At 32.8% G+C, this 12,113-nt stretch overlaps 1 protein-coding gene across 4 annotated transcripts in view; it reads right to left on the bottom strand.

Annotated features, from left to right (window-relative positions):
- The window catches only part of hiw (MYC binding protein highwire), a 1,043,263-nt gene that overhangs the window by 161,011 nt on the left and 870,139 nt on the right, over nucleotides 1-12,113 (bottom strand). For all 4 annotated transcript variants that reach the window (XM_090372846.1, XM_090372865.1, XM_090372875.1 and 1 more), the window contains one exon: nucleotides 9,299-9,538. In XM_090372846.1, coding sequence (XP_090228972.1) covers nucleotides 9,299-9,538 — 240 coding nt within the window. The remainder of the gene's footprint in view (nucleotides 1-9,298; nucleotides 9,539-12,113) is intronic.

The raw sequence follows: 12,113 nt of genomic DNA, 5'->3' as shown, positions 1-12,113 counted from the left end.
CATCTTCAAAAAATAAATGACATGCTATTTACTTTAAGATGGCATATAAAACTTCTTTATTTGATTTTTTGAGTTATTAAAATTGCCTATTTCCCTGCTTCACCCTATAATGATGCTCCTGTGTTAACAAGCAATGTGGCTGTAAGTTACCTGTTAAAAGATTCTTCAGATTCTAAAGAGGTGCTTTCAGGCTTAGCAATCTATTGATAGTACTAAACAATTTCAGCAAATCACATTAATACATAAGAAAACTCAAATAAATGCACGTGTTGTGTCAAATTAATAGAAGAATATCTACAGTAAGAAGATATAGGCTACGGATTAATCAATGAAAATTAATTGTCCTCAAATTTTATCAATTAATTATGACTTCAATACAAACAGTCCATTTGAAGTGAAGTTGCCTTACGGAATTATATTTTCTGATAATTAATCTATTTACACTGAACAAGATTGTTAAAAAAACCCTCTATTTATCTATAATCTCATTTCAACTTTAAAATTTAATCAATATGAAAATCACTCACACCACTAGTTTACTGGAATCATTCTAAATACCTCATTAGGAATGTAATTATAATGTCACTCTTTTGCAAAGCCAATTCATGCACTAGGATCAAATGACAAAATGAATAGTTTATATATACATGCACATTATATCACCTTGATAAACATTCATTTGTAACTTTCTGCATCACTGGTTACACTGATCTGCATAGATGGTGATGGCCAAAATTCATTGTGTTTTTGATTGTACTTTTAGTGCTAATTCTAGAAAAATCCAAACTGTTTTTACCTATCACATACAACTTTTTTTTTAAAACATTAAGAACTGTTTTCTCAGTTACTCATTCCACACATAGGAGGTATGCATCCTACTTCCTGTGACTGGCAGGTATAGACATGCCATGACTTGCAAGTCAGATAGCTATATAAACCTACAAAGTGTCTCTTCTGCATTCGGTTGTTTTCTGATGCAGTTGTGCTAACTAGTATCTGCTTCTAACATGATTTTCATATTATGTATCTGTGACAATGGCAATTTGTGGTTGTATGAACAATTTAAATATATTTTGTTAGACTTGAAATAACCATGTTGTGGTGAAACAAAGACAGGATATAACACCACTTGTGAAAATGCATATATGTCACATATTCTGGAATTAAATAAAATATTTTGATAAGAGTTGGATTCCCCCCCCCCCCCAAATGTGCCATATATGTAGAGAGCTCGCAATTGTGGAAATGTGGTAAAAATAAAGCCACAACATTTGTCATTCCCATGTCATTAATAACTGCTACTTTTGTTCCTTAAATGTAGCTTCAAAGAAGAAGCAGGGCATTGTACACCCCAACAGCATTATTTCAGATATAAAGCCAGTACTCCATGGATCGGAACTACCTGTACCATCTCCACCAGTTGTATTAGTTGTTTTTGAACATATTCCATCAGATCCCAAATTTGACATTTGTGATCTAGAGCAGTAGTCCTTAAATGTTTTTTTTTTTTTTTTTTAAATAGTGGATTAGTTTTTGTCATTTGATCCTGGGCATTCAGCTAATGGATATTCAAATTCAAACAATTTTTATCTGTACATTTAACAATCCTTATATCGTCATATAGAATTTCTACAAATTATATACATATATTCACTGTAATAATTTTATATTTATAAAATAAAAAACAGACTTTTCAGTAAATAGACTTTTTATTAACATTTAATAAACACTCAATTTTGCATAGATATTCAACTTAAATTTAGTTTATAATAAATATTTTTCTCATTTTTCATATGCGTAAATTACCCAATAAAATTTAGACAAAATTATCATTTAAAGTTTATAAATTCACAAACTATTGAAATAGTGTAATGCAACATGATTTAACTTTTTTTTAGAAAAAAAAAATTTCTCAAGTGGTCCAACAAAATGTTCTTGTGGATTATTAGCTGATTCCAGGTCATAGGCTGGAGACCACTGAGCTAGAGTATGATATAAATTATTGTGATGAAGAAATTCATAATTCTGAGCTATTTACACAAAGTGAACTATGATCCCATGAGAGATTTAAATCTACCAAAAGGGTTTTACAGAGGTTTTAAGATGAAGACTGAACTCCAAGAATCTGTTGGCACAAGAACCGTCTTTTCATGGTACAGACATTGAAAAAAAGGACTGGTTCCACATTTTTCTGAAGAACACTGAGTGATATACTTTTTTTTTTTTTTTTTTGATTTGGTAGTTGTTGGTGCATCGGCTTCTGTGGCCATATTGCACCTCCCAAGGTTTTTGCAGTACTTTGATCCAAGCCCGAAGCGGGAATCGAACCCGCAACCTTTGGGTTGCCGGGCAGGTACTTTACCCACTCGGCTAGCCCGGTCGGCGAGTGATATACTACAACATTCCTGCATTTATGAACTTTTTTGAAATTTTCTATCAACCAACAGAGTGAAGGCTATTTATTGACTCATCAAAGCAAAACCTAAGGATCCATCTCCTTATTGCCTTCACAATGGAAACAAGTATGCATCCATTCCTCTAGCCCATTCACAGCACACTTAAAAGAAAAATACAATTAGTGTGAGAGAAGTTGGTAAACAGAGAAACATACAGTTGGTGTAAATAAAAAGGTCAATTCTAAAAGGTAATTGGAGATAGTTCCCAAAGAGAGTCCAAGACTGCAGAGGTGGAAGTGGAACAGGCGAAAGAGCCATTGGATAAATCACAGTGCACCTGCACTCTTATTTTGAGAAGTTCCTAAAGTGAACTGTCTCCGAGGCTAATAAACAGTTTCCTAAAGGGAGTCCAGAACAGTAGAAGTGGAGTTACTAAGGAAAATCACTGTGTTATATGAGAGCAGTTCCCAAAGGTATTCAAAAAAGTTACAAAAGGTATTCAAATATGATTCCTGTAGGGTGTTCAGGACTATTGAAAAGATGGTGGAATGTGGTGGAGCCAGTGAGAAAAATTCACACTAAGAAAAATGCATTCACAGCATGGATTTGTTAAGGGACAATTTTGTCTGACCAATATGATTTGATACTATGATGCAGTAACAAAAGAACTGGATGCAAAAAATAATTCTGATATCATATACTTGGATAATCATCCCTGTAGTATCCCTGCCAGCAAAATTCTGTATATCATTGACAAAACTGCATAAGCTGTTCTGGCAGCATGATTGCACTGCTCAAAGAATTTCATATCTGACTACACGATTATCCCCAAGTCTTTTTCATTCTCCACTACCCCGAGTGTAGTACCACACAGTTGATAAGTTACTCCGGGATTACTGCTACCATATGCAGTACCTTGCATTTGTCAATGTTAAACCACAACTACCATTTCTGTCTGATCGACTCAATTTTCCTAGGTTTGTTGCAATAGCTTACCTTGATTACTGTCGTTAACCACCCTGACAACCTTTGTACCATCTTCAAACTTAGACTTTAAGCCTGATATACCTTCATCAATACCATTGATAAGTATTGAAAACAACAATGGACCCATCACTGAACCCTGGGGAACTCCACTAATAACATTAGTCCATGAAGAGCTGTGCTCACTGGTAACCACTTTGTCTTCTTCCACTTAACTACCTCTTTATCCATAGCAGTAACTTTCCCTTAATGCCACACTGCTCCAGTTTGTACAGCATAGTTTATGTGCAACAGTATCAATGGCCTTCCTGAAATTCAAGTATATGATGTCAAAATTATATTTTGCATCCAGTTCCTTAGGTCACTGCATCATAATAACCTATCAGATTGGTTAGACAAGATCTCCCTTTAACAAATCCATGTTGTGATTGCAGTATAATTGCATGCTTGCCCAGATGGTCCTGCATTACTTCTTTAACCAGTGATTTCATTATTTTCCTTGGAACAGACGTTAAGCTAACAGATCTGTAATTACTCTCTTCACTTTTTGATCTCCCTTTATGAATTGGGATACATTTGCACATCTCCAATCGATATGGACCTCACCTGAATCCAAGGATGCTCTCATAATCATGGCTATGGGTTTACTTACCTCCTTTGCTGTCTCCCTTAATATAACTGGATAGATTCCATCTGACCAAGGTGCCTTTTTTATGTCCATCTTCAATAATTTCTCCTCCGCCTTCCTTTCAATTACCGCAAAGTCCCTTGTTAGAGTTTGAAAAACATCTGGCATCCCCTTCCCTAATGAATTCCTCATATGTGATTGTAGATGCAAAATACCTATTCAATTTGTCCGCAACCTGAGCAGGGCTATTCCATAGGCATCAAATGGCCCAATTTTATTCAACTCCTTACTTCTACTGTTAATATAAGCACAGAAGTCTTTGCTGTTTTTGTTTGCATTCTTTGCTGGAGACTTCTCATAATCTGTCTTAGCTTGCTTAACCTCATTTGTGACTTGATTATAAACTAATTTATATTAAACATGAAGCTGGAGATATGCGTTATAACCAGTACATAAGTTTAGTGCTGTGAATATTAATAGTGTGATTTATGCAGTGGCATAGTTAGAAGTAATATTTTATTATACATAACATAAATATAGATATAAAAAAAAAAACAAGAGAAATGTCACATCAAGCATACTGTCATTAGAGGTGAAATGCTGATTCACTTTCATATTACTTCAGTTTTTCTAGAGTAAGCCAGAAAGTTTTCAAATACTCTTCATATGCTTGTATTGTAAGAGACAAGTTTATCTGCCACTATATACATTATATTACAGAAAAACATTGTTAAGGTTTTTCTGTAAACCAAGGGAAAAAAGAGAAATTTTGCCACTCTTATTAACGCTATATAAAATTTTCACAATTCTCATTTAAAGTGTTAAGAATCTTTTGTTTCATTATGGTATCTGTTTTTTAAACACAACAGTTAAATATGCAAATTTAGTCAATGTGACATTTTTCTGCCATTATTAATTGTAGCAATGTTTGTCTGTGTCATAAAAATATAAGACTATAATTTTGTAAGGTAGTATCTGATTAAAATTTCTCTAATTTTATTGGTTTACATATTTTTCTCCATGTTCTGACCGGATATTTACTAAGATAAATAAATATCATTTTTTATTTATGTCAAAAATAAAAATATTATTTTTATTTTTAGCAATCTCATTTAATGTTAATGAAATACAAATTTGCATATTTGTCTAAGATGTTTCTGTAGTTCATTACTGTATTAATATAAGTATAATAATAAGAGGAGTTTACCTCAATATAGTACGTAGAACACTTCCGTATGATACCCTCCAGAAATTAAAATGGAAAAAACGAAAAAAATCGACAACTTACTGGTAACATTAGAGTAAAATATAAATAATTAAATAATCAATTTAACACAATTAAAATCAATTTAAAACAGTTAAAAATCAAATTAACGCAATTAAGAGAATCTAACGAAAATATTCAAAACGATTTTCCTTCCTTTTCTTCCTGCACTTTTCGGTCAGGTAAAATTACACAAGACTGGGTTTCCTATTCGACCTATTGTTTCCTACAGGAACTCGGCATTTTCATCCTTAGCCACACATGTATATAACATTATAAAACCCTTTAGACAGGTAATACAATTTGGGATTAAGAACTACGATACATTATTTAATAAGCTTAAAGACTGTAGACTCGGCGACAATGACAATTTATTCTCACTAGATGTTACCTCATTATATACGAATGTAAACGTTGAATATACAATAGATATTATTTGGGATATGTTAAATAAAAACTCGACACCGATTAATTATATGAAGCTACTATTAAGGAAATTTTTCACATAATTAAACTGTTATTTGAGGCTAACTACATCACCTTTCGAGACAAGGTGTACAAACAAATTTTTGGATTACCAATGGGTTTGAGCCTGAGTGGCTTAATTTCAGAGATCTATCTCTCAACGATTGAGCAGATACATTTGACACCTTTTCGAACCTGTATCACATACTATGGAAGGTATTTAGACGATGTTCTAGTTATTACCGATAGTAATACTATCCAAGACATTTTACATTTGTTTAATAATATTCATCCTAGACTCAAATTTACATTGGAAAGGGAGGATACAGATACAAAGTCATTAAACTTTCTAAATTTCACGCTTACCCGGGACTCGAATAAAATACAATTTAGCATCTATCGAAAACCTACAAGCATACCGGTGTTTGTAGGTTTTCGATAGATGCTAAATTGTATTTTATTCGAGTCCCGGGTAAGCGTGAAATTTAGAAAGTTTAATGACTTTGTATCTGTATCCTCCCTTTCCAATGTAAATTTGAGTCTAGGATGAATATTATTAAACAAATGTAAAATGTCTTGAAGAATCTGTAAAATGCAGATTCTTAAACAGGGGTTATTCCATTACCATAATAAACCGAATTAGGGTACAAGCTAAGGATAGGATACAAAATACTACACCAATCAACAATAGTAATATCAAAAAATACTTTATTTCTGTCCCATATATTGAACAGTGGCACAAACAGCTTAACAGATTCTTTAAAGATACTGAATTTAAAATTGTATCTAGACCAATACGGAAGTTACACACTATACTGAACAATCGCTCGGTTCTTTCAACGTTCGCAACACAAATTAATGATCTGGTATACAACATTTCTTTCGGTGATTGCGACTCGTCTTATCAAGGTTCGACCTGATTTTCTCTTAATATTTGTGTAAATCAACACGAAGCCACAGTTCGTGCTTCTCGTTCAGCAGCGTCAGAATTAGTCTTTCGTGCCATTAACGAAAAACATACTTTTTTATTTAACGAGGCCAAAATACTTAACGTTCAACGTAATTATACACGACTATTAATTGCAGAAACCATTGAAATTAAATTACACGAGAATTCTGTTAATGTTCGGTGGCCATATTTGATCTCCGATGCATGGACCTTTATGTGCATGCGCGAAGACAAATAATCTCTATTTAAGTATCAGGTTTAACCCGATTCGGTAATTTTCATTCCTGTGATCACGACAAGGAAGGAAAATCGTTTTGAATATTTTGTTAGATTCTTTTTATTGCGTTAATTTGATTTTTAACTGTTTTAAATTGATTTTAATTGTGTTAAATTGATTATTTAGTTATTTATATTTTACTCTAATGTACCGGTAAGTTGTCGATTTTTTCGTCTTTTCCGTTTTAATTTCTGGAGGGTATCATACGGAAGTGTTCTACGCACTATATTGAGGTAAACTCCTCTTATTATTATACTAATATTATTATCAACGTAGAACATATTGAGTAGTACAGCTCTGACTCATACTATCTAATTACTGTATTAAATATTCTCAATATAAAACAATAATCAGGATTTTGAAACATTTGGTATATATATATATATTTTTTTTTTTATGGAAAACCCCAAACACGAAAGGTATCAAAACCTATAGTACTTAGTACCACGCATGGGTTGAAGGAGAAGTATGGGAGAAGGGGGATGCCGGAAACTTTGCTCTAGAGACTAAACCTGGGTTTCACCACTTCAAGCCTCCAATAAGCACAGTGGTGGTATTTCACTGGTTGATGAAAGTCATCTACCACCTACAATGTGTGTGAACTTTTTCATTATTTAAACTAATACAAATTAACAGTTTAAAAACTACTACATGAATAAATATTATTACGTATATGTATTCCTTAATATTTATATAAAATTTTTGTAATAAAATGTGTATGTAACAATAAAAACGTGAGTGTAATATTTGTTTGTGTCTTGCAGCTCTCAAACATCTGAAGTTTATTGCATGTGTCTCTTATGTTAAGCAAGTTTGGCCACCCCTGACGTTATTATTATTAGCCATATGGTGCAAGGAAGCCTGAGGCTTATGCTGCACTGGAGAGAGAGAGAGAGAGAGAGAGAGAGAGAGAGAGAGAGAGAGAGAGAGAGAGAGAGAGAGAGAGAGAGAGAGAGAGAAAGGAATCACCAAGAAAGAGAAGAATGATGATATACAGCTCAGGATCCTGGGTGTACCAAGCCCATACTTACCAGATGTAAGCCCTGGGACATAGAACATCTTTCGTGCATAAAGGGTATACAAGTGTGTGTGTAGATGCGTGTCTAAATAAGTCACTATTTATGAAACAGATTAACCACAGAAGTTGTCCTTACTGATCTGATTATCCTTTGTTGAGTTCTCTCTACAAGCTATGCCTTCTTTTTAGATGTGGCCTTCTGACTTGGATACCATCATCTTATATAGAGCAAATATGAAATCCTTACCCCTACTTTCAGAGGTCTGATAAATCATTGATAGAACACCATGTGTCTTCCCTGCCACCTGTATGCACTGCATGGAAAACTTCATATCTGCTTCCACTGTAACCTCAACGTCTTTCTCATCCTAAAACACCTTTAACTCTTCCTACCCTTTCTCTCCTTCCCTCAATCTCAGGATGTAGGTTACTCCCGACTTTTTGTTCCCTTCGTGCATGACCTTACATTTAATAGTATTAAAATTCAGTCACCATTTTTCAGACTATATTTGTAGCAACATACACCCTTTTCACATCATTAGAGATTAGAAATTGAGGGGGCCTGGTACTAATAATTCCTGAGGAACTCCACTTGCCATAACAGTTCACTTTGAAGTATGCCTGTTTATGGTTTTCCATGACAGTATAGTGAGTGGTTTTACCACTTGTCATTTACATGGAGCGATCTGGGTTCAAGCCCTGTCACAGATTGCAGGAATTTCTAAAGGCCTCTTCAACTGGGGCTGAAGTTAGTCAGTCTGAAGTAGAGGGAGTAGGCCCCCCATCCTTCAGTTTGTTTTGTTTTTCCAGCCCACACAAGATGTAAACTGGCCCGTGAACACATGGCACAATATGAATTATAACTGCCCTTCTGTCTCCTATTGTTTAAGCAGCCCTTAAATCACTTTAATGATCTTCCCTGTAATTCCAATTCACTTTATACAATAATTTAACCTCTTCTGTTTTTTTTTTTTTTTTATATATCATATTACTAATATGACACTAGTCAGGCAAGAATTTCCCTTTGCAAACCTGATTTAGAAATTAGCATTATATTCTTATCAAAAAATTCTCCTGTACTGTACTTAACCAGACTCCATGATCTTGCCCACAACAAAAGTCAAGCTCATGTTGTTTTAGTATAGCTGTACATTAAACATCCACCTCTGAACCATTTTCCTCCCTTAGCTCTAGTAGTTTTTCTGATACATACTTCTCTGAGATAATATAGAGAAATTATAAATAAATGTACGCATAAACTTAGTTTTCCTATTCAAGTAAATAAAATTTAAAATCCCAACAAAAATTGGCACTTGCCTGTGATGTTAACAGCCTAAACACTTTTAGTGTTTCAGTTTCACAGTTGTTTTGTTGAATCTGACTAGCTGTGAGAGGTTTTCCTACAGTCAAACTTTCTCCAGCCTGTTGACCTAGGACCTTCACCTGTCTTAACCTCAGAGTATTATCTGGACCTTTCAATTCCAGTCTAATTGTGATATGTCGGGAATCAGGTATTACACAACTGGTCCAACCAATATATCGATTTTCTATTTCAACCTATGAAAAGGAAAGCAAAAAAATTGTTTCATAATTTTTAAATAAATAGATAAAAAAATTGCTCCACGTGTAACTGAAAATTAGTTTATTGATTGCAACTTCTGGTTGCAATCAATAAACCAATTTTAACACATTCAGTTAACTAAATAAAATTGCAATTGATGTCAGCATTTATCTATATCAATCCCAAATATTTGGGATAGAGTCCGATTTAATTATTTATGCAAGCATACAAATTCATCCATGGAGTAAGGAGTCATATTATATGACTTTTTCTTACATTGCTTATGAGTCATATAAGCAAATTCTTAATAAGCTAATGATATCAACATGAAAGGAATTTTTTTGGGTTTCCTTTCACATATTTAGGGATATAAGATATTTCAAGATCCCTACTGATATATCACTTTTTTTATTCAGAATTTGATGACCATCTTAGTTTTTTTTGTATTGCAGAGTGAGTTGTATTTAATTGGGTAATACAGGGTGATCACAAGGTTTTTTTACATAGTATTTATTGATATTTTAAATTCAGTAATATTTTTGAAGTTTCCAAGTAAAAAAAAAAAAAAATGGATGACAGTACTTTCAGCAGTTCGTGTATGTACTGTTTGTAAATATTATGTAAAATGCTTGCCAATAAAATGAATATTAGGCCTGACGTAGCCCAGTGGTCAGGAGCGAGAGTGCATAGCACGCGTTCCTTGAGTGGACCGGGGTTCAAGCCTGTGACTACTAAATACGATAAATATTTGTATTGACGATTTATTGTAAACTCTACTGACTTGGTTGTCGTGCCGGAGTATAAACAGAAAAATTTATTTATTTATTGTATGTCTAATATTACTGTAGGGAGACTTTTTGATCAGCCTGTATTGAACATATAAATTTAATGCCAACTAAATACAAAAATAACTACAAGTAATAAAAACAAAATAATGAAAATACCCCTTAACAGCAAGCTGTGGATTTTCCATAGATCTATATTAATGAAAAACGACTTTATTAATTTGATTTATTAAAAAAATTGTCCATTTTTATAATTCTTGAGAAGGGAACAAAACCGGGATGGTCTAGTCCTCCAGTCTTCTGACACAATGACAGTTTTGTGACTATGTAGTGCAACATTTTCTGACCAGTGGTGGTCGGAAAACGTTGCACTGCATTTTCCAACCACCTGAAACCACTTCCAGGCGATAGAAGATATCTTATATCACCTGGAAGTGGTTTCAGGTTTATATCACATACTCTATTCACACGATAACATTTTAATTTTGTAAAGGAGCTTTGTGGAGGACACTTTGCATATCTATTTTACAAGGTTATTTCCAACGATATTTCCAAGTAATTGCATTATAATAGATGAGATGGTAGCATGAAAATAGATTTTAAAATTATAAATATGCTTATCAACCACTGTTATATGATTTTGGCTTACAACAGCTGAAATTCTGTAATTCATCAGATCCAGAAGTTGATATAATTGAAACAAGTGATACATAAATAGATGTACACAATATTATTACACAAAAAAAAAAAAAAAAAAGGGGGGAAAAAAGTTTTTGTATAATTTTAAAATTGTTTTGCAATAAAAAAAAAAATAAAAAAAAAAATTCTGATTTATGATTTTTGGAGTTTTTAAAAAATTCGGATTTAATTTTTCAAATAATTCATTCTATTATTGACAACCAAGCAAAAATAAGAACATATTAACATTTAAATGCATTTATGTGCAAAGAAAGTTTTAATTTTTACAAATTTTCAAAAAACCCTCTCCTCAGAGCTCTACACAGCACTTATAAATTCACTCTTGAAAAGGTTAAAAAATAATACTCAATAAAATTATGAAAGGATGTTATTACTACAAAAAAATCAGAACTTTCCAGACAAGTCTTTTATGTCTTTAAAATACCCACAGTGAAATATTTATTTCTATTTTAATTATCTCAAAAAATGTAATTAATTTTTTCTCAGCCTTAAGACCAAATAATATTTCTTCATAATACATAAAGGAAGACATTGATTTTTGCAACTATACTTTGCCTCTCATGTTAAAAGATAGGAAAAATTTGTTGTAAATACTGATGTTAAAATTTTAGGCTACATTTACTTAGAGACGTAGAAATAAGTTTATGGCAGTGGATAACAAGCCAACTGATTAATGCAGCCTTAAGTAAATATAGCCTAAAATATTTTATATACTACATCCACATTACTAAAATATTCCACAGTACAGTCTAAAAATATTTCATAGTGCTACTCACAACCAAATTTTGGTGCTTTTTTCTTTTTATCAAGTATATTTGATAATATTAATTCTAAATATATTCTAAAGGAATAATTTTTATTCACTCTGCATAATAAACAAAGGAATTTTATGAGTAATACCAAACCTGGTCTATATTTTAGTCAACAGAATACTGTAATTATTCAGAGGTAATGCCACTGCCTCTGAACAACTGTTTTTGATGATTGAATCAGTGAGGTTGGATTTAAAGAAAGTGGACTTTAAACTGGACGAAACTGTCCAGTGATGTAACTATTATCCCAAACCAGCAGCACTATTCACACAAGC

This window comes from Mastigoproctus giganteus, chromosome 1 (genome assembly GCF_048544385.1).
Source record: "Mastigoproctus giganteus isolate SK-2022 chromosome 1, ASM4854438v1, whole genome shotgun sequence".
Lineage (NCBI taxonomy): Eukaryota > Metazoa > Arthropoda > Arachnida > Uropygi > Thelyphonidae > Mastigoproctus > Mastigoproctus giganteus.
Note: the sequence above shows the minus strand (reverse complement) of the source record. Positions and strands in the feature narration are given on the sequence as shown.